The sequence below is a fragment of the Danio aesculapii genome, chromosome 4 (genome assembly GCF_903798145.1).
Source record: "Danio aesculapii chromosome 4, fDanAes4.1, whole genome shotgun sequence".
Lineage (NCBI taxonomy): Eukaryota > Metazoa > Chordata > Actinopteri > Cypriniformes > Danionidae > Danio > Danio aesculapii.
The window spans coordinates 17,646,853-17,668,781 of record NC_079438.1 but is presented as its reverse complement, the minus strand read 5'-3'; the positions used below and the strand labels follow the sequence as shown (position 1 = coordinate 17,668,781).

The following is a 21,929-nucleotide window of genomic DNA, read 5'->3' as shown; positions in this document are numbered from 1 at the left end:
GGCCTAGGAACTCATGGCGAGTGTTGAAGCTGGCTTCTGCTGATGTAACTGCAAACTATCTGCAGTAAACTTTATTTATTTATTTAAATCTCTGACTCCGGCTCTTCTTCGTCTGACAGACTGGTCATTCTTTGGATTAAACTGCATATCATCCCTATAAGCGACATCTATTGCTGGTGAGCTCTTGCTTGCTCTACATGTCATCGGGCAGGACGACCAATGCCCCAGGCAAGAGCACAATGGAAAGGTCAAGCTTCGTAGTCGTGGGTGAGTGGTTAAGGCGATGGACTAGAAATCCATTGGGGTCTCCCTGCGCAGGTTCGAATCCTGCTGACTATGTCCAGGCTGCGCGCAGGATTTAGTTTGCGACTTTCCTTGATTGTTTGCAACCCCAGTGTTTCTTGGGAAAGGGGTTGTGCTGGTAGGGAAAAGCAACAAAAATACAACCGCAGTGCATGCCAACTGACTGCCCTGGGGGCCCTCCATTTTCAAAGACGTATGACAGAGAGCAGGGCTCCAGTGGCTGTCCCGTAGCTCGCCGTGATCGTACAGTGGTTAGTACTCTGCGTTGTGGCCGCAGCAACCCAGGTTCAAATCTGGGTCACGACAGGCTTTTCAAGGTGGCATTGGCGTTGCACTCTGTGATGCCATCCGTAATCTCCAGCCTCCTTTTAGTGCAGGCTGTGCTAATGGCACGTCCTGAATGTTTACATTTCCTAAAGTGTGGAAGACTAGGGATTCGATATGAGCAACGGGACCTTTGATGCCAGCATGCTGTGTAGGTAAGCATTGATCAAGTCACGCTTCTAAGGCAAGGAAGGAATCGTTTCAATAGTTAAGTCTCCATTTATTGCCACAACAACAGAAAGACCTTCTGCAGTTGTCATTGATCTTTTTAATGTCTCCCACATGACATGGAGTCCAAACTACTGTGTTTTACTGACGTCTACACCTACAACAACCATAAACCCAACCTCACAGTAACCTGTTGTGTTTTAGCAACATCTACACCAACCACAAGTCTAAACCCCACCTCACGGTAAACTTTAGTGTACCGTAAAGCAGTGTTTTCCAACCCTGTTCCTGAAGGCACACCAACACTCCACATTTTCAACCTCTCCCTAATCAAACACACCTGAATCATCTTATCATAACATCAGAAGAGACTCCAAAACCTGAATTTAACGGGACCTTTGATGCCAGCATCTGATTCTAAGATTTGATTCTAAGGCATGGAAGGAATCGTTTCAATGGTTAAGTCTCCATGTATTGCCACAACAACAGAAAGACCTTCTGCAGTTGTCACTGATCTTTTTAATGTCTCCTGCATGACATGGAGTCCAAACTACTGTGCTTTACTGATGTCTACACCTACAACAACCACAAACCCAACCTCATAGTGACCTGTTGTGTTTTAGCAACATCTACACCAACCACAAGTCTAAACCCCACCTCACGGTAAACTTTTGAGTACCGTACAGGTCTGCGCCGACCACAACCCTAAACCTTGCCTACTTGCGAGGCACAGCCGTGGAGCCCGGATAGCTCAGTCGGTAGAGCATCAGACTTTTAATCTGAGGGTCCAGGGTTCAAGTCCCTGCTCGGGCGTGGAAGGCTCTTCTTGTGGAGCCGCAGCTTTTGCCAGTGAGCTATTGCTTGCTGAAAGTTTCATCTGGATGCACAACACGTGTACTAGGCATGGGGACATGAAGCGCACAGGCAATCTTGTAGTTGCGGCCGAGTGGTTAAGGTGGTGCATGAGAAATCCACTGGGATCTTCTCGCAATGGTTCGAGTCCTGCCGACCACATGCTCGTCCTGTTCCATTTTTAAACTTGCAACAGTAATCAAATGTTTGATATTCCAGTGTTACTTGGGAAAAGCGTCGTGCTGGTAGGAGGAGAAAAACAACAGCGTGCGCTCACTGAACCGAAAGGGGCAAATCAGAGGGAGGAACATATCGCACAGGGGCCACAACGGCTGTCCGGTAACTCGCCGTGATCGGATTGTGGTTAGTACACTGCATTGTGGTCGCAGCAACCCCGCTTCGAATCCGGGTCACGGCAGGCTTCCTTTCGGTGACATTGGCATCACGCCCCCCTCTTGCCACCTGTTTTGTACAGCCCACTTTTTAGTGCACGCTGCAACTCTGACACGTCACAAGCGCTTAAGTCTAAGCTAATGCCCCAGTGATCCCGGATAACTCAGTCGGTAGAGCGTCAGACTTTTCATCTGATGTTCCTGAGTTCAAGTCCCTGTTTGGGTGTGTAAGAAAACTTTTGTAGAGTGTGGAGGATTCGGACTTATACCTTCCTATCCATCTCAGCATGAATCAACGTTTATCCTTTCCTCACCATCTTGTTTCTCATTATTTTTATATAATTATTTGATTGTTTGAATGAGTAATTAACTTTGAATTGATTTTAACTAATGAATAAGTTAACACATTGCTTAATATAAGAATGTTCAGTGCGTTTGCCTGTCTCTTTATAACTTTTTCAGGAGCCACCAAACTAGGTCAGAGGTCACGGAGACCTTGAGTGGAGCTGAGGGCTGAGGACCGGAAGCAACTGTCTCCATTGTTATTTCTATGAGTTAATACTATCTAAAATGTCTTAAGGGATTTTGCAGTTTTTACGGTTAATTCTTTTAAGGTGATTCTACTTTTTATTCAAGATAGACTTTGTGTAGTAAGGATATAACTGCCTGAATGTAGATTATACCGGTTTTGAACCAGTTTTGATAAAGACGGCTGAGACTACACTTAGCCTCGGATAAGAAACAGATTATACGTTAAGAGTATGTGTTCTATTTGATTGTGGATCCGTTTCACAGGTCTGGAGTCAGCTTTAAACAATCTAGTGGATGTCTGACGTTTATGCTTGTTCAGAATTGTACGCACGCACCCCACGTGGAAATTTTCCTAGTCTATCTGTGTTTTATCCAATCAGGTTAGAACACCTATATGTGTGACGCAGTTAAAGACCTTATGTGAGAGTATAATTGTTATTGATTTGTGATTGTAAGCAGAACCCCACCTCACGGTAAACTTTAGTGTACCGTAAAGCAGTGTTTTCCAACCCTGTTCCTGAAGGCACACCAACAGTCCACATTTTCAACCTCTCCCTAATCAAACACACCTGAATCATCTTATCATAACATCAGAAGAGACTCCAAAACCTGAATTTAATGGGTCAGATAACAGAGACATCCAAAATATGTACTGTTGGTGTGCCTCCAGGAACAGGGTTGGGAAACACTGCCGTAAAGGTCTGCGCCAACCACAACCCTAAACCTTGCCTACTTGCGAGGCTCTGCCAAGGAGCCTGGGTAGCTCAGTCGGTAGAGCATCAGACTTTTAATCTGAGGGTCCAGGGTTCAAGTCCCTGCTCGGGCGTGTAAGGCTCTTCTTGTGGAGCCACAGCTTTTGCCGGTGAGCTATCGCTTGCTGAAAGTTTCATCTGGATGCACAACACGTGTACTAGGCATGAGGACATGGAGAGCACAGGCAGTCTTGTAGTTGCGGCTGAGTGGTTAAGGTTGTGCATTAGAAATCCTTTGGGGTCTTCTCGCGCTGGTTCGAGTCCTGCGGGTCCTATTTATCCTATCCTATTTAGTCCTATTTATAACTTTTTCAGGAGCCACCAAACTAGGTCAGAGGTCACAGAGATCTTGAGTGGAGCTGAGGGCTGAGGACCGGAAGCAACTGTCTCCATTGTTATTTCTAAGAGTTAATACTATCTAAAATGTCTGAAGGGATTTTGCAGTTTTTACGGTTAATTCTTTTAAGGTGATTCTATTTTTTATTCAAGATAGACTTTGTGTAGTAAGGATATAACTGCCTGAATGTAGATTATACCGGTTTTTAACCAGTTTTGATAAAGACAGCTGAGACTACACTCAGCCTCGGATAAGAAACAGATTATACTAAGTGTGTGTGTTCTATTTGATACTGGATCCGTTTCACAGGTCTGGAGTCAGCTCTTAACAGTCTAGTGGATGTCTGACGTTTATGCTTGAGATACTGTTCAGAATTGTACGCACACACCCCACGTGGAAATTTTCCTAGTCTATCTGTGTTTTATCCAATCAGGTTAGAACACCAACATTCCAATTAGAATTTCTATCATATTTTGGAACCTTTCCTAAGGGATTCCAATCGGATTTCTGTATAGATTCCAACTAGAATTCTCAATGGAATCCTATAACGAAATCCTATTAGATTCCTTTAGGAAAGGTTCCAAAATATGATAGAAATTCCAATAGGATTTCTGTATAGGATTCCATTTAGAATTCCTATTTGTTTTTAAAACCTAAAGGAATCCAACAGATTGTCTAATACGACTTATATGACAAGTATATGGGATTTTAATGGAATCCTAAATGTACACTTTTCTTTTGTATCTGTGACTGTCTCATGAAAAGTCACCTTGACACCTTTATTTTTGTGCAACCTAAATTAGAGAACAGCATTAGTGCACAAACCTCTGAAAATATTGATTTAAAAAGGGCAACAAAATTATGTCCTGTTGTTTCAACATTGTTCAATGTGAATTCAGTTTTCATTATATGAGCAGATAAAAAAATATTCACACACAAAGTTCTAAAAAATTACACAAAATTGTGGTGTCTTTTTGTCATTTTGCACTTAATCAGTGCATTTTTGGGAGATGACCTTCCTTATTTGGCTAGCTTCAACATTATATTTATTTTTGATGTAACCTGTCAGAGATAAGAAAAAGAAACATATTTAGACCCAAAACACATCTGAGAGCAAAAGACCCCTCCCCCCTCCAGCCACAGCACTCAGCAGTACCCAAACCAGCCACGGGTTGTTTAAAAATGTTCACTTTATATTTGATTTTGATTTAAGAGATGACTATAAACTGTTTTAACAAAACTAATAACTCAAAGCAAAAATTAAACTTGACTCCACATAACACACTGATTTAAAGATTTATAAATGTCTGAGCATAATTAATACTTAATTAATACAATTTATGCAGACTTATTTTATTTGAAATTTCTCATTTATTTTTTTTTCTATCTGCCAAGTGACCAATACTCAAATAATAATTGAAATAATTGACAATTTTGTTTTAATGCTAAATCTCAAGGCCTGACATTTTTTAAAGTAGACAGCAAAGTCCTGAGTTTAATTATATAATTATATTTGTATATTTTTGTTTTTAATATCTGAAAATATGACAATATTTACAAAATATTTTTTAGGAAAAAAAAACGTACCGATGATGTCAGAGACTTATTTGGAGTCCAGTCGTGGCTTAGCTGCTTTGTCTCTGAAGACATTTGAACATTTGCCAGTGTAGCAGTGTGTACTTAGGGTGTTCCTTCCAAACACGGCTACTAAGAGATCTTTTGTGGCCATTTTGGGGTCAGTCCAATTCACATGGGCAAACTGTTCACCTGTGATTGAAGTACTGGGGCCAATTCTCACCTAAAAATAGTGATCAAAAAAACATTTTTAGAGCTGCTTCAATAGCAAAAGGTGAACCAACAAAAAAACACTAGGCACTCTGTTATACACAATCTTTATGTAAGGTATAAATCACATACAGGCAGTTGTTATCGCAGAATAATGCCCAACAGACTTGTGATGCACTGTTTTATAAGACTGAAGGGCTTCATTCTGCGAAAACAACCACCTGGAGTTACTTTATCGCATTTGATCTAATTCTAAGATCAAGAACATCAAAAATGTATAACCATTATAATGAAAAAATATGGAATTTCTGTTTATTGCATTAAATAATAAATTCCATGGTCTGTTGAAATTATTGATTCTGATTGGCTGGATTGTGTCCAATATAAGAAATTAATTTAATATTTCATTCATTTATTCATTTTATTTTCGGCTTAGTCCCTTTATTAATCCGGGGTCGCCACAGCGGAATGAACCGCCAACTTGTTTTATAAATCCATGTTTTACACTGCAGATGCCCTTCTAGCTGCAACCCATCATTTTTTAGCTTACCCAATTCAACTATACCACATGTTTTTGGACTTGTGGGGGAAACCGGAGGACCAAGAGGAAACCCATGTGAACGCCGGAAGAACACGCAAACTCCACACAGAAATGCCAACTGACCCAGCCGAGGCTCGAACCATTGACTTTCTTACTGTGAGGTGACAGCACTAGCTACTGCACCACCGCGTTGCCCTAATTTATTATGTATTATATTATTTATATATTATATTATATGGATTGAATGCACAGGTAATTCCAGTCAGTTTTGATCAAAGTTCAAAATAAATGCACTTCCCTCAAACATCAGAAGTAACCATAGTGACTCATTGAATGAAAAGTTCCCTTGTAAAGCAATAGTCCAGTCCTACTGTAACCAATAACTTCTACAGTATTTTTTACTTCTATAAAAGTATGATAATATGCTCTTTTTTTGTGTTCAGCTGAAAAAAAGAAGCTCATAAAAGGTTGAAATTACTAGAGGGTGAGAAAATGTGAGCAAATTTTCATTTTTTAAGTTAACCATCCCTTTAACTTTAATTATCCCGTATTTTTTCACGAGCCAGTCTGAAGCGCGAGCGGTTTCGCTTTCTTGCTTGCACTTGCTGCGCGTCTATATCCGAAATAACAAAGTTCTTGAGCTGATGATAATTACGTGCGCTTGATTATTGACATGCTTTTGAAACCCGATCCTCTCAGAAACAGACAAACGCGAGAGTGACAAGCCGGAAAAAAAGGAATAAATTATTTTTTCAGCAAATATGAACAAACTGCCATGTTTAACTATTATTATCACCTTTATAATAATATATTATATTAATATATCTAATATCTCATGAACTCAGAATGATGGAATTACTCTCTAACAGAGACTACACATGCTGCTGAAGATTAAAGACACATATGAGAGGTTTACACTGACTGTGGGCTATATTTTGTGTTGTTTTTGAACCTAAATAAAGACTAAATGTCTGTTGTGTGTAGTTTTTCTGTAGTTGGTAACATATCGGAGACTGTAAGGGTCTGTATGTGTTCATATATGTTGCATTTATTTATTTATTTTATATAATTGCAGACGTTACAGGCTTTTTTTGCAGTCATTGATCTGCAGTTATAATCAACTCATGTTCATTGAAAAGTTAGCAATAAATATTTATTCACAAGTATTTATGTGTTTAAAGCATCTGTTTTGTGAGAAGTGCTTCTCATGATATGTGAGCAACCTGTACAGCTTTACTGTAGACATTTTCTCGAACGAAAATGGCGTCGATTAAAACTTTTTTGTCATACACCACGCCCACCAAAAGGGTACCATTGGTAGTGGAAATGCAAGCCTGATAAAGGTGACCCGTACCGATCTGAACCGTACCGTACTGTACCATTCAGTGGAAACAAGCCATTGTGTGTACATCTCTGAGTAGAAAAGGTTGGTTAGTTGCTTGAACACATCAAATCACAGTAAATCTGTTGTGTTTTCTGGTGGCGTGTAAATACATCCTTGTCCTCATGGTTTTAATGTGACCTCTGAACACAGCTAATTCTCCTGCATAATATCACTCTGCCTGATACAGCCAGAGTACTTGACTATTACTCCAGAATGATAGCATATGAACCAGCTGTCTTCTCAGGGTGCGAGGAGGGAGACTCAGGCAGTCCACCTCAAAGCAGTCCACTCAGAGGATAAATTAAGAGCAAAAGTGTAGCTACCCATTCTTGTATCAAATCAGACTTCTGTGATAGAAAGAACAGTATCGTGTAAATTATAAGGAAAGTCTTATATGAAAATGTATGATGAAACTTTAAATGTGTAATGTTGAAATGATAAATTATGATGAAGGTTAAATAATTTTGGTTAATTTTCATATGTTTAATCATAAAGGTCCTGAACCATAGAAGGATAACGTACAATGCATGGTGGTGACTGAAGAAAACCTTCCATTTATATCTAAAATACTAGAAAAAGTTGTTTCTGCTCAATTATGCTCCTTTCTGCAGACCAACAATGTTTTTGAAGTGTTTCAGTCAGGTTTCAGAGCTCATCACAGTACAGAAACTGCATTAGTGAAAATAACCAACGATTTACTTTTAGCTGCTGACCAAGGGTGCATCTCGCTATTAGTTCTACTCGATCTTAGTGCGGCATTTGACACCATTGACCATGGTATCCTTATTAATCGCTCAAAGTCTACGGGTGTCCAGGGACAGGCCCTACAATGGTTTAAGTCATACTTATCTGACCGTTACCAGTTTGTGAATATTAATGGACAGCCTTCACAAATCAGCCCAGTAAAATACGGGGTGCCTCAAGGATCAGTTTTAGGCCCTTTGCTGTTTACAATATACATGCTACCCCTGGGAGACATTATTAGAAGACATGGGATCAGCTTTCACTGCTATGCAGATGATACTCAATTATATATTTCAACTAAACCTGACGAGACGTCTAATCTGTCCAAGCTAACTGAGTGTATTAAAGATGTTAAAGACTGGATGACCAACAATTATCTTCTCTTAAACTCAGACAAAACAGAATTATTACTTATTGGGCCTAAATCCTGTACACAGCAGATCTCACAACTCGACCTACAATTAGAGGGATACAAAGTTAGCATTAGCTCTACTATAAAAGATCTGGGTGTCATATTAGACAGCAATTTAACTTTTAAAAATCATATATCCCATGTCACAAAAACTGCTTTCTTTCATCTGAGAAATATCGCTAAGTTACGAAGTATGCTATCCATCTCAGATGCAGAAAAGCTAGTCCATGCTTTTATGACTTCTAGGCTGGACTACTGTAATGCACTGTTTGCTGGCTGCCCAGCATCCTCTATTAACAAACTTCAATTAGTACAAAATGCAGCTGCCAGAGTTCTTACCAGGTCAAGAAAATTTGATCACATCGCCCCAATTTTATCCTCCTTACACTGGCTGCCTGTTAAGTTTCGTATTGAATTTAAAATATTGCTTCTTACATATAAAGCTTTAAATAATCTAGCTCCTGTTTATCTAACCAATCTTCTGTCTCGCTACAATCCAACTCGCTCTTTAAGGTCTCAAAACTTAGGGCTTCTGGTAGTACCTAGAATAGCAAAGTCGAGTAACACCACTTGGGGGCTTCCACACAGGTTATGCATCTTGTTGATATACACTGTGAACATCAGCTACGCTAATTATTTTATTATTTTCTTTATTCTCCATTTCCACCTGGGGATACTCTTCCCGAGGCCCTCAAACTATGCAGAGTCACTGATTCGATCCAAGACCAACGACGAGATGATCCCAAGGTTTTTTATATCCTGGACCTGGCCGAATCCTGAGCAGCTACTGTGATGGTCATGGAAGAGTGGAGAACATGAGACTGATTCCTGTGACGCTCCACAGACAGACGAGTCTTCGCTGAGGCCAGCTTCCAGCCTCCGCCACTGAGACTGCAGCTCTGCACAAGACGTTTGGCCAGCGGAGAAATTAAAATGGTCGTGCCCAAACTGAGCCTGGTTTCCTGGTTTCTTTTTTTCTTCACTTCCACCTTTAGTGAAGTTTTTTTTTTCCCTCTCCGCTGTTGCCACTGGCTTGCATGGTTCAGGATCTGTAGAGCTGCGCATCGTTGGATTTGCTCTTCAGTATTTGGACTCTCAGTAGTGATTATTAAACCACACTGAACTGAGCTCAACTGAACTGAACTTAAACACTACAAACTGAACTACACTGTTCCTATTTACTGTGACCTTTTATGTGAAGCTGCTTTGACACAATCTACATTGTATAAGCGCTATAAAAATAAAGGTGAATTGAATTGAATTGAAGAAAAAAAGAGCAGCTTATGATAACTGAAGAATGAATTTGGATTTAAAAATGTGGATGGAATTAAATATTTAAGTAAAACTTAAGGAAATGGCGACGCAGTGGTGCAGTAGGTAGTGCTGTCACTTCACAGCAAGAAGGTCGCTGGTTCAAACCTCGGCTGGGTCAGTTGGCATTTCTGTGTGGAGTTTGCATGTTCCCCCTGCATTCACGTGGGTTTCCTCCAGGTGCTCCAGTTTCCCACACAGTCTAAAAGACTACAGGTGAATTGGGTAAGCTAAATTGTCTGTAGTGTATGAGTGTGAATGTTTCCCACAGAAGGGTTGCAGCTGGAAGGGCATCCGCTGTGTAAAAACGTGCTGGATAAGTTGGCAGTTCATTCCGCTGTGGCGACCCCAGATTATTAAAGGGACTAAGCCGAAAAGAAAATGAATTAATGAACTTGAGGAAATGTCTTAGCACAATATTATTTTGATTGGCTCAAATCAAGATTTCATATTGAAAACATGACAGAGATTCAAATCTAGAAAAATTATTTATACTTAAAGAAGAGATTAAAACAAAACATTTACATGAACTCACAGTACAGAATAGGTCAGAAAGTAACAATTCTAAATGTACTAAAATAATAGTTGAAAGAGAAAAGTGTTTAAGAAAAGAAAACAGAAAATAGATTTCTGATAAGTGTTTTACATATAACCAGATGTGAAGAAATAATTAAAAGCAAAAAGGATTAAAGATTAATGATGAAAAATCAGATCAGATAGAGAGAAGCCTATAAAGAAACAACTTGCAAAAATGACAACCAAAATGTATGCCTGACCAGTTTGATTTGAGAAGGAATTAGGAGCCGACAGTGGATAAATCAATATAACATACAAATTGAGAAATAGCTCAAAATGAATTTAGTGAGGTAAGTGTGAAATTTTATTAATGATTATCATTTTAGGAATTAAAGGCAGACAAAACTAGCCACAGCTAGTGAGGATTCAAATTAAACCAGAGGCAGGTCTGCACAGAGAAACACTAGAGGCTGAGATTGGTATAAAAACATTAGTGAAACTAGTAAGAAAATAGGAGCATGTTTATGACATTTCTATTCAAACTCAATTTCAATTCGGTTGTGATTGTGTGTAGGTGACTAATAAAATGGATTTTATTTGAATTTGATTTGAATTGAATTTTTGATTATGGCATTAGTCAAAACAGACAAAAGTAGATTGTGTTTAGTTTATGATTTAAACGCAATCAGTGATAGAGGATATTTCAGTAGAGGTTCCTAACACACACTGTACTGAAACATGTTATTCCTGATGACAAATATGTTAAAGTAATTGATTTCTGTTCAGGTAATTACCAGAGGAGGGCAGAAACTTGGTTACACTTAAAGTAAATAGGCTGATAAGCAATATACATACATTAGAATGCCTAAAAAGATTTAAAGGGGTTCAGGATTGATATTGTTATAACTTGTGTAGGATTTAGTTATCTGCAGGTCCATATAGCTCAAGCTAAGTTAAAAGACTTAAATAAAAAACACTATTGATACAAATAATAAAACATGAGAACTTTTTAGGGATGAGTGGTTTAGTGCTAATTAGATAGAGGATTATACGATAGAGTTGAGAAATTACAAAATAGGAAGGACTGAAAAATTAGGCACTCCATTAACATGAAATACAGACGCAATACTGTCAGTTAAGATGATTAGTTTTTCATTAAAGGAAATAATATTGTAGTTCTAACACTAGTATATAGTTACATCCTCAGTTAGATGATAGTGCAAGTTAAACAACAAACTAGTCTCTATGAACAATATATGTAGCATCAGAGGAAAAAAAGAAAGATAAGATTTTTGTAATACATACGAAGTACAGATTGTTGAGTCAACAGCATTTCTAAATATTGGCATTGGAGATGTATATGGTTTGAATCAAGAGTGAAGTGGTAAGGAAAAATTAAGTCTCCCCCTATTTGATAGTGATCAGTGAAGTGTTGTAAACATGTGACATCTGTGCAAAATATATTGTGAGTAAAGGAACAGTAATAGACCTAAGGGGTTATTTATGAACTTGATTGTGGATGTCACATTATGATAAGCTAACGGCAAGAGATACAAGCTTTTGGAAATAACAGGTGGGGTAGATCAGTGAAGGTGATTCCAAGCAAAGCAGGGAGGAAGAAACAGTTATTACATTTAAGACATGATCATTAAGTCTCAGATTTGAAATAACCTCTAAAGAAAGTTCAAATAATGTGTCTGCATTTATAAAGGAATTAGAATGATTAAGGTTAATCATTCAAATTAGGTTAAGGTCTGCTGACATTAAAACAAAAAAGCAGAAGCCGTTACTAATTCACCAACGTCACTTTAGAGCTAGTGTTTGAATGATTCTCAAGCGTAATGTGTAAAGTGATGACAAAACAGCTGATTTTGCTGACATTTTAAGATTATAAGACTGAACTTGACATGAAATGCCCTCCGTCTTCAGAGGTATCTCTTTACAGTCTACAGTATTTCTCTGTTGCAATCGAGATCTCACAATAATTATCCCCGAAAAAAGCAGCGCAATCACTACCAGACTGCTGTTGTGTTTGCGATAAGGAGGGTGTGTTCGGGGGTGAGGTCTCTGAATAACACTGCTGAGAACCGAGATAGGAAAGCAACTGTATTAAAATAGGCACTGTCCTTATAAATAAACTGCATAGTTGCAGTCTATACAAAAGAAATCGACTTACAATATCACTTACCAGTTTAATAATGATTTGATTAGCCGTAGTTGGAAAACACTCAATTTTAATCTTCTAAGCAAGGGCTTATTATGCAGTCCTGGCGCCATCTTGTGGATAGACAAGATTTGATAATGATAAATATTTTGAAATAGGCACTATCCTTATAAATAAACTGCATAGTTGCAATCTAAACAACTACATTCTCGACAAAAAAAAAGCTCCAAAAGTACATTATGTTGCCCAACAGCAAGAATATTTGTCAAACTGTAGAGCGTCCTCTGCTTGTTTGTTGGTGTAGTAATACACAAAGGTGAAGAGGCCTTTGTGTGCTTTTACTGGCATAATATCTCACGGCTATCAGCCAATCAGATTCAAGAACCAGACAGAACTGTTGTATGTATATATATATATATATATATATATATATACACACACACACACACACACACACACACACACACACACGCACACAGGGAATTTACCTTTCATTTATGCAAATTAACTTTCATTTATTTATTTCATTTGGGACCCCAGGGAAAAATCTACAGCTGGCCCTTGAACCAGTGTGCATCACCCTTATATAATAAGTAATCTGACACACACACACACACACATACATATACATATAAAGGGGTATATATATATATATGCTGCAGACACACACCACTTGCAGACAGCACACATTAGCATCCATCAGTGCACATTAGTAGTACAATATATATTGCATATAAATAATAATCAAACTTAACAGATAGTTGAACTGCTTCAATAGCCTGTTGTAAGCTAATGTTCTTATTGATAATAAGTGACACTGGGTTTCCCATACACTAATTTATTTGTGTTGGTGCAGGAGTTCTCATATGAATGTATTTATAAAAGTAACCAATACAGAAAATGTCACTGTTACAATCAAGAAAAAGTTTTTGTGTCAAATTATTCAAAATAAATGTGTAGTGTTTGATACCAAACTTTTCATTTGTTACCCACATCACATCAAGATTTTATATAGTCCAAAAATCTCACAATCTGACACAGACAATGTCGTAACTGGCAAATGACTTTGTGTAGTCTGAACAGGGCTTTGGGGAGTCTGCATCAGTTGGTCACTGTCATTGTTTTGTCCCGAGTTTCATTAGCCAACAGGTTTTGTGAAATTGCAGACAAAAGCCCAAAATTGGAGGCAAATCTATGCTTTAAATCTTCAGGTGTTCAAAGGGTTTTATTTTCAGTAACTTGACATGTATGTAAATGAACAGCCAAACTACATGAACAAGCTACCATTTTGAATATACCCATGCTTGTGTGGACAAGGCCTCAATTGTGAAGCTTCATGTGAGCACTGAGGCTTCTTTTATGTTTAAAGTCCTTTCCACACTCACTGCATTTAAAACGATCCTCTCCTGAGTGAGTCTCCATGTGTTGCTTAATGGTGTCTTTGCGTGTGAGTTTTATTCCACACTGATCACATGTGAACACTATGGTTCCAGTGTGACTATTCATGTGGTTCATGAGGCTAGCTTTAGTTGTGAAGCTCTTTCCACACTGATCACATGGAAACGGCTTCTCTCTGGCGTGACTTATCATGTGGTATTTGAGTGTGCTTATACATCTGAAACCTTTACTGCACTCTGTGCATATGTAAGGTTTCTCTCCAGTGTGAATCCTCATGTGGATGTCAAGGTTTTGTTTATGAGGAAAACTTTTCCCACACTGTGTGCAAGTAAAAATTCTTCCTACGTTGTGAGTTCTCATGTGGACTTCAAGTTTGCCATTATGCTTAAAACTCCTTCCACACTGAGGGCAAGAGTAAGGCTTCTCCCCAGTGTGAAGTCTCATGTGCACTGCCAAGTTTTCTGTATGATAGAAGCCTCTCCCACACTGCTGGCATGTGTACGTCGTCTCTCCAGTGTGAATTCTCATGTGGGCGTTAAAGCCAAGAATTTTAGCAAAACTCTTTCCACAATGTTCACAGGTGTAAGGCTTCTCTCCAGTGTGAACTCTCATGTGAACATTAAGGCTTGATTTTTGACTGAAACTCTTCCCACACTGTTGACAGCTGAAAGGCTTCTCTCCAGTGTGAATTCTCATGTGGACTTTAAGGTTGTGTTTTTGTCTGAAACGGTTTCCACACTGATGACAAGTAAAATTACAACAAGATTTGGATTTCTGAGGTCTTCCGCTTGAAGTCTTCTTAGTCAGTGTGGGTTTTTCATCAGTCGTTATGTCTTGGTGTTTCTCTTTTGTTTCATTCAGTTCATGAGTCTCTTCTTTCGGCACCAACAGGTCTTTAAAAAAAAAAAAAAAAAAAAATGAATTTAACTTTACTATGAAGGCACATAGAGACAAGCATGAAATGGATATTTAACCCAAAATAAATAACCTTACCATTTATTCTGTAAGGCTCAAAACTTATGCTGCTATTCTGAACCAATAATCAGAAACAGAAAGCAGTTGCAGGATGGCGTGTTTAAATCAATTATTCACTGACTCCATTGTAATTAATATGACTCCATTAAAGTTATCATCATTGATAAAAAGAAAAATCTCAACGCCTTAAAGCAGGCAAAGTTGTTTATTAAGTTACATGTTTCATTCTACTATCTGTATATTAAAACAAACTCATATACTGTATAGAGAAACTCAGCTGTAACATATATACGCACCAGGAGACGCAGAGTAAAAGCCATTCTCCCAAATCAACAGTTTGCAACACTTTCCTTCTTATACCCAGAGCAAAGTATTGTCAAACATAAGTAAAACACCAACCCCCAAAACCAGCTGAATATGAAAGCAAAGATAAAGTGGGAGGAGAAGCACATGAACATACTCTCCTCAGGCCCTGACTCAACAATAGTAAATAGATTGTATATTGAAATACATCAATGTCTGATTTCATCACTACAACACTGAAGTCATAAACTGTCAAATGACACCAAAGTTATACGAAATATCACAAGCAGATGAACTGTGTATTGTGAAAAGCACACAGTTACTGTAAGCAAATGGCAGAGATGTGTATTGTAGCTGCGAGGAACTCTTGTATTCTTGCTTTTGTGCATGTCCTGAGGCTTAGCTAAAGACCTATGTGCACTGTAAAAAATGAATCTTGAGGCTTGTAATTTTCATTAAAAAAATTAATGTGGTCATTAAAAACAATGAGCATATTTTCTTTAAAAAATTGATACTCTGGATTTATTATAAAATATTAAGGAGATTTCGCTAATATAACTAAGATTTTAATTTTACTTATTTTTTTAAGCAAACTAGTGCAATTATTAAGCTTAATTTGAGAAACCAGTTAAGCTAATAAAATTGAGGAAAGATGGCTTCACGTTTATTTTAAGAAAATTCACTCAATTATGTGGATTTGATTGAGATGTTTGCATTTGAATCTCAACAACGGCAGTGATCAGACGACATTTTGAAGGAGCAGATCAACAGCGAGCATGTTAAGAGGTAAGCATTTTATCATTTACAGTTTATCATTTTATTGTCTTAAGTAGCCTAAGCTCTTTCAGGAAAGACACATGCTGTTCAAACTTGTTCAGGAGCTTAGTTTTTGCCATATGATGTATATAGGGATACACAGGTATTTTTAACCACCCATTCCTATTTGAAATTGATTCGCTTCAATGTTCATTCTGAACTATATAATGACATTGAACAAATTATTTGCATCGTAATATTTAACAGCAACGATCAGGCAACAGTTAAGCAGACGCACAACAGTGAGCTTGTTAAGTGGTAAATCTAAGCTAAGCTAAGTTAGCTAGCTATTCAATGGGGTTTATGTACAGCTAGTGCTTTTCCATTTCATAAGGTTCCTTTTACAGCATTGCTGATGTAATGTAAAGAACTGTTTATATATAATACTGTACATAAATACTAATATTTGTTTGCTTCATTTTTCAGTTTAATGAAGAAAACGTTTGCAGAGTTTTCCCACTAAAGAGGAGCAGTTTATTGAGGCAGATTTTGATAAAGAGAATGGGTGCCATACATCAGGTATTTTTAATAATGTTATTTGTGTATTATTATTATTATTATTATTATTATTACTAATTTCTACACTTTTTTGCATCAGACCTCACATTAAATCAGGGATGAATCGAGAGATGTCGTCCTCTGTTGCTGGTCTATCTGTATGAATAAGAGGAAGAGCTCATCCAGGAGTGCAATGTAAGTGTCTCAAACTGTTTCAGATATTTATGATCTTCCGAAAACTGCATTTTATATTTTTGCATGCTTACAAAAAAATATATAGCTCAAGCATTACACTGTTGAATGCACTATTCCTTGTATAAACATGGTATGTTTTATAAATGTCTGTACACTAGTATACATTTAAACACCCTGTCCATTATAAGTCAAAAAACTTGTGTATTTGTGTCAGTCAGCAACATCTACTCAAACATTATGAAGAATTACTGTTCACAGATATAAAAAGAAATGGTTTATTTCATTAATATATTTCCTTAATGTGTTTTAGTAAACCTTAAACATTTGAAATGTACAACTGCATAATTTCAATATAATAAACGAAAATGTTTATTTTACAGTGTGGGAATGCACAGAGAATTGCTGTCTGTCAGAGGGATGACCAACCATGAGGACTTCTGCATTGTCTTGGAGGATAAGTGAGTCATGGCTAGCCTGGAAAATCTAGAATCGCTGAACTGGATTTATATAAATATTCCACAAATTAAAATCACTTACAAAGAAATGAATATTAAGTTTGCAATACACAAATTCTGTCAAATTTTGTCTAAAATGTGACTATTCCTACAAAGGAAAGTTGACGGGTCAGTTTTTTCCATGACATGGATAAAGGAATTTTTTATCAGAGATTAACATTGCTGTAAATTTTATATAGATTTGTTTAACATATTGTACTATTTTGTTATCAGTATAACATGTAATAAAATGATATTTGGCCTAAATGTATTGTGTATGTATTTCATTATACATTATATATTTTACATTTTATGAATGAGTAATTTTCATTAATTAATTTGAGTAAATGGTGATTTTTTGCATATATTATAAAAGCACATTCCACTAATAATATTAAAATCATCATCTATCACTTAAAAAAACTAGTAATTTTCACATGATTCTTTCAAGTGGTTTTTGTTAAAAAAATAAATATGAGTAAATGGTGGTGGATTAGCTTAAATTATAAAAGCACATTCCGCTAATAATATTAAAATCTTCATTTATCACTCAAAACATTTAGTAATTTTCACATGATTCATTCAAGTGGTTTTTGCTAAAAAAATCAAGTCTTGAAATTTACTTAAAAATAATACGTGCAATAGTGTTACCACAATTTTTTTTTGTAAATAGCACATAAGATTTTTTACAGTGTGGTGACATTTTATATACCCGACAAGATACAGAAATGCCACCTAAAAAGGTTAGAATTGTCCAATCAGAGATCGTGACAATGTAAATATACAAATAATGTTAACCCGGGGTTTGGAAATATACTGCGAATCATCTGTTAATGAACATCCAGGATTATTTTTAACCCCAGGTATAGCATGAGCAGTGTGGAACGTGATTACAGAGAACCCAGGATTCTGTTTATCCAGGGTTTAGAATAACCCAGCATAACAATTTCAAGTGTGAAAAGCCTTAAGAATGCTCAGCATCAGATATCAGGATAAACAGAGCCCAATGACAAACAGCAACATACAAAATTTGTCTACCAGGTCATAATAGTGACCTGATCTCATATGCTATTGTTTTAGAATTTCCAATAGTTGACTATTGGAGAAATGATCAGGAATAATAAACTGTTAAATTACTTACTCTACAAGTGTGTTGATGATTACACATAAAAATATACTAATAATAATAAATCAAGCAGCTTAACAAACTGTTTTTAGCATCTAAAAATCAATGGAAGTGAATGAGACCAGAAGTATCGAGCCAAAAAGTTCCAATGGTGGCGCCCGCTGGTGCGTGAAAATAAGGTCAATATTTTGATGAACTTTACACTGAAATGCTTGCCTATCATCAGCATGCTGTAATCCATTTCTTAAGCAGCAAAAGCCATTAGACTTGTTTGTTGGCCAGTTGTAGTCAGTGCAATGCTAAACGTTATTGTTCCACTCTAATTTATTTGTTTTGTCTCACGTCGTCCCACAACAACATCAATTTACACTCACCAGCCACTTTAGGTATGTTTAGATACCAGATATGTTGAGCATATTTGGCTCATTCAGAACTCAAATGGCTTTGCCTGTCTATGAAATACAGTGGAATACTTCTAGTTTGGTATACAAACCTACCATATTAGTCAAACATTTTTAAGTGTATTATTTTAAATTCTTACTTACACGCGTAACAATATGCGATTTAAAAGGGAAACTAGTAGTATATAATAGCGACAGCAGAAGACAGACTCCTATTAGCTTAGTTTAAAACAACAAGCATGCACAAATGTGACGATAAAACATAATGGCTGATTGATGTTTAAAGGGACCTATTAAATTTAAAGTAATAAGCCAGTAAAAAAAGTATGTTTCCATATTAAAATGATTAAATAAGCTATGTACTGTATCTTATTTGAATTTTTGAATAAGTATGCTTTGCCTTTGTTTTGCTGATTTTAATTTTTTATTTTAAATTTACAGTTTATGTTAAAAACATACAGTACTTTATATAGCTGTCTTGATTTTGTGTACAGTATTTACATTATTACAAGTCCCTTTAGAGTTAAACAGTTGGGTTTTACCACAGCGTAATATATTCAGCCAATCTCTGGGTCTGCTGGGGGCACTACTAGGTAAACATAAATCACTGAATAGGATTAGATTATTAGCATCTCCCTTTAAAACGAACAAATTTGTTTTTGTTTTCTTTTCTTTTTAAATGGATAGTTTCCCCCCAAAATTAAAATTTCCATCATTTACTCAACCTTTACTTGTTCCAAACCGGTTTGTCTTTTTTCTCTATGTTGAACACAAAAGAAGATATTTTGAAGAAAGCTGGAAACCTGTAACCATTGACAACATTGACAAAGTATTTGTTTTTCCTTTCGTGGAAGTTAATAGTTACAGGTAGCTGATGTTAAATTATATATATATATATATATATATATATATATATATATATATATATATATATATATATATATATATATATATATATATAGCTAATGAATCAAAGAAACATTGACTTTCGTCGATTTTCCTACTTTCATTTAAAATTTGGGTTGGGTGCAATAGCACACCACCTTTTTTTTTAGACTACACCACTGAGGTGTACCTAATAAAGTGGCCAGTGAGTGTCGTTTAGAATAGTGTACAATGTTTTATAACAATTAATCCATTTCATTTAGCATGTTTAAAATTAGGGCATCCATGTTTTTCGACATACTTTTAACACAAAAACCCAGGTAATTAGTTATTATTATAACGATGTAATTCTATCTCAGATACTATCTGTGAGAACTAGTAACAACCACTAACCTTTTTTTTAAATAATTTGCCCAATACTGGCTGAGGTTTAAACACATAAATAAGTTGATGTAAACAAGGGAATTGTGATCAACATGACATATGCAAACAACAAGTACTAAGTAAACACCATCACCATAACAGCAGGTATCTTCTATGAGAATACTGTAGGTCAAATATCGTCAGCTCAGTCAAACTTTTTAAATTTATTGTTTTATTTATTTTATATAGCGCCAGTGCTCAAGGACGCTTTACAAACAGTAGAAGAACAAGAAAAGCAATAACCTTAAGAAGGTAGAGAAAATGAGGGACTAATAATACATAAAATAATGACAAAAGACATGAGAACAAGTAAGAAAAAAAAAACTCATTCCTGAGAGCTTATGTGCATTTAGGAGAACTCAGGGCTGCAAGATGGATTTAATTCAGTATTCTTATTATTAAAATATATCTGAATGAGGATCAAATGACTGAGTTGGTCTTTGAGAATGAAAACTAACCTGTTTGTTCCTGCAGATCTGCCTGTTTGACTCTGAATGTTTCTTCAATCTTCACATCTTCACTCTCCTCTTTAATAAACGCCATCTTTATAACAGTGTGGAGATCAGTCCCTTCAGCAGGAGTTTTTCTCTGTGTTTGAACACTTTATCCTGTGTCCAAAACGATAAAAATGTCCTGTTTAAAATCTTCAACATTCATGAGAGTAATTAACAAAAAGACATCAGGTAAAAGAGTAAGTCCAAGCAAGAAACAGCCACAAATGACCTGATGAAAACCAGTACTTATACGCAGGGGCGTTGCTAGACATAAAGCTCTACTGGGGCACGTACCCCCCCCCCCCCCTATTATTTTGAAGAATAATTGTATAATAATAAGAATATTTTTATGTATATTATATTTATTATAAATAAAAGTATTCTTATTATTATACAATTATTCTTCAAAATAATCTTAAATGTAACTGGAAAACAATGTTAAGACAACTGGAGTGATATGCTAAGATCATTTAAGAAATTACTTTTGCATAAATATAAATTTAATTTGAATGAAATTCTATAGACAATTCAATAAAATACATAAAAAAAGATGTGTTATAGGATTATCTGTTGTAGACTTGACACATGGCAGATAATTAGGTTTGTTAAGTCTTACCTCCTGACTCCTCATCCCTATTTTTGCTATCAGGAGGCATGCTTCCCTATCAGGAGGCATGCTTAGTAAGATCACCGTCATATTGTTTAAACTTTAGTTTTGTCCACTTGCAAAACAATAAAGGCTGTTACGCTGGTTTTACAACGCATGAGCGGCGCGTAACAAGCAGCCTGCTTTTTTGGCGCGCATGTTAACTACCGGGATTCTCAGAAGCGCGAGCAGCGCGTGCGCGAGGCGCGCGTGTTCTTTGCGCACACGCGGAGATGCGTCAGTTTGCTTTTTGATTAAACACATTGCTTTCACCAGCGTTGGTTAAGTTGCACATAGAGAATAACGTCTTTATTTAGGAATTACCTCTCTTAATAAATACACTTGCATATGAAGTAAATCATATCTCAATGCATTTACTGGGGCACTGGAGATTTTCACTGGGGCACGTGCCCCAGTGAATTGGGTCTAGCGACGCCCCTGCTTATACGTGTGTGTGTGTGTGTGTGTGTGTGTGATTTATACTTACAATGGAATATTATGCTATTTAATAAACTGAACTTTCATTAAAACACTTATTACACACATTTCTGTTACTTTATTCAAACAATAGCCAACATTACTGAGAATAAAATAGTACTACGTTGTTTAAAGGGTTAAAATAATCCTTTCAACAACAGGTTTTAGGATCGGACATTAAAAGCTTTAAAACACAAACCTTTCACCAGTTGAATCACATCGCGGGAGTGGCGCAGCCTTATGACGTCACACCACCACGCCAAAATAAAAGTCTCTTTTTGT

The 21,929-nt window shown here is 36.6% G+C and overlaps 1 protein-coding gene, 1 long non-coding RNA gene, 2 other non-coding genes and 1 pseudogene across 4 annotated transcripts; 4 read left to right on the top strand and 1 right to left on the bottom strand.

The window, feature by feature from the left end:
* Positions 1–21,929, top strand: part of LOC130222042 (zinc finger protein 729-like) — a 632,497-nt pseudogene that overhangs the window by 17,079 nt on the left and 593,489 nt on the right.
* On the top strand, positions 1,536–1,608 carry trnak-uuu (transfer RNA lysine (anticodon UUU)). The gene has a single exon. It is a non-coding gene; the product is annotated as a tRNA-Lys (tRNA).
* trnak-uuu (transfer RNA lysine (anticodon UUU)) lies at positions 3,324–3,396 on the top strand. The gene has a single exon. It is a non-coding gene; the product is annotated as a tRNA-Lys (tRNA).
* LOC130222143 (gastrula zinc finger protein XlCGF8.2DB-like) lies at positions 13,429–21,877 on the bottom strand. Its single transcript, XM_056454771.1, has 3 exons — positions 21,847–21,877; positions 20,489–20,638; positions 13,429–14,807 (listed from the first exon to the last, which is right to left on the bottom strand). The coding sequence occupies exons 2-3, from the start codon at positions 20,571–20,573 to the stop codon at positions 13,837–13,839; spliced, it is 1,056 nt and encodes a 351-aa protein (XP_056310746.1). The 5' UTR covers positions 20,574–20,638; positions 21,847–21,877; the 3' UTR covers positions 13,429–13,836.
* Positions 15,795–17,266, top strand: LOC130222244 (uncharacterized). Its single transcript, XR_008836372.1, has 4 exons — positions 15,795–15,978; positions 16,435–16,527; positions 16,607–16,701; positions 17,082–17,266. It is a non-coding gene; the product is annotated as an uncharacterized LOC130222244 (long non-coding RNA).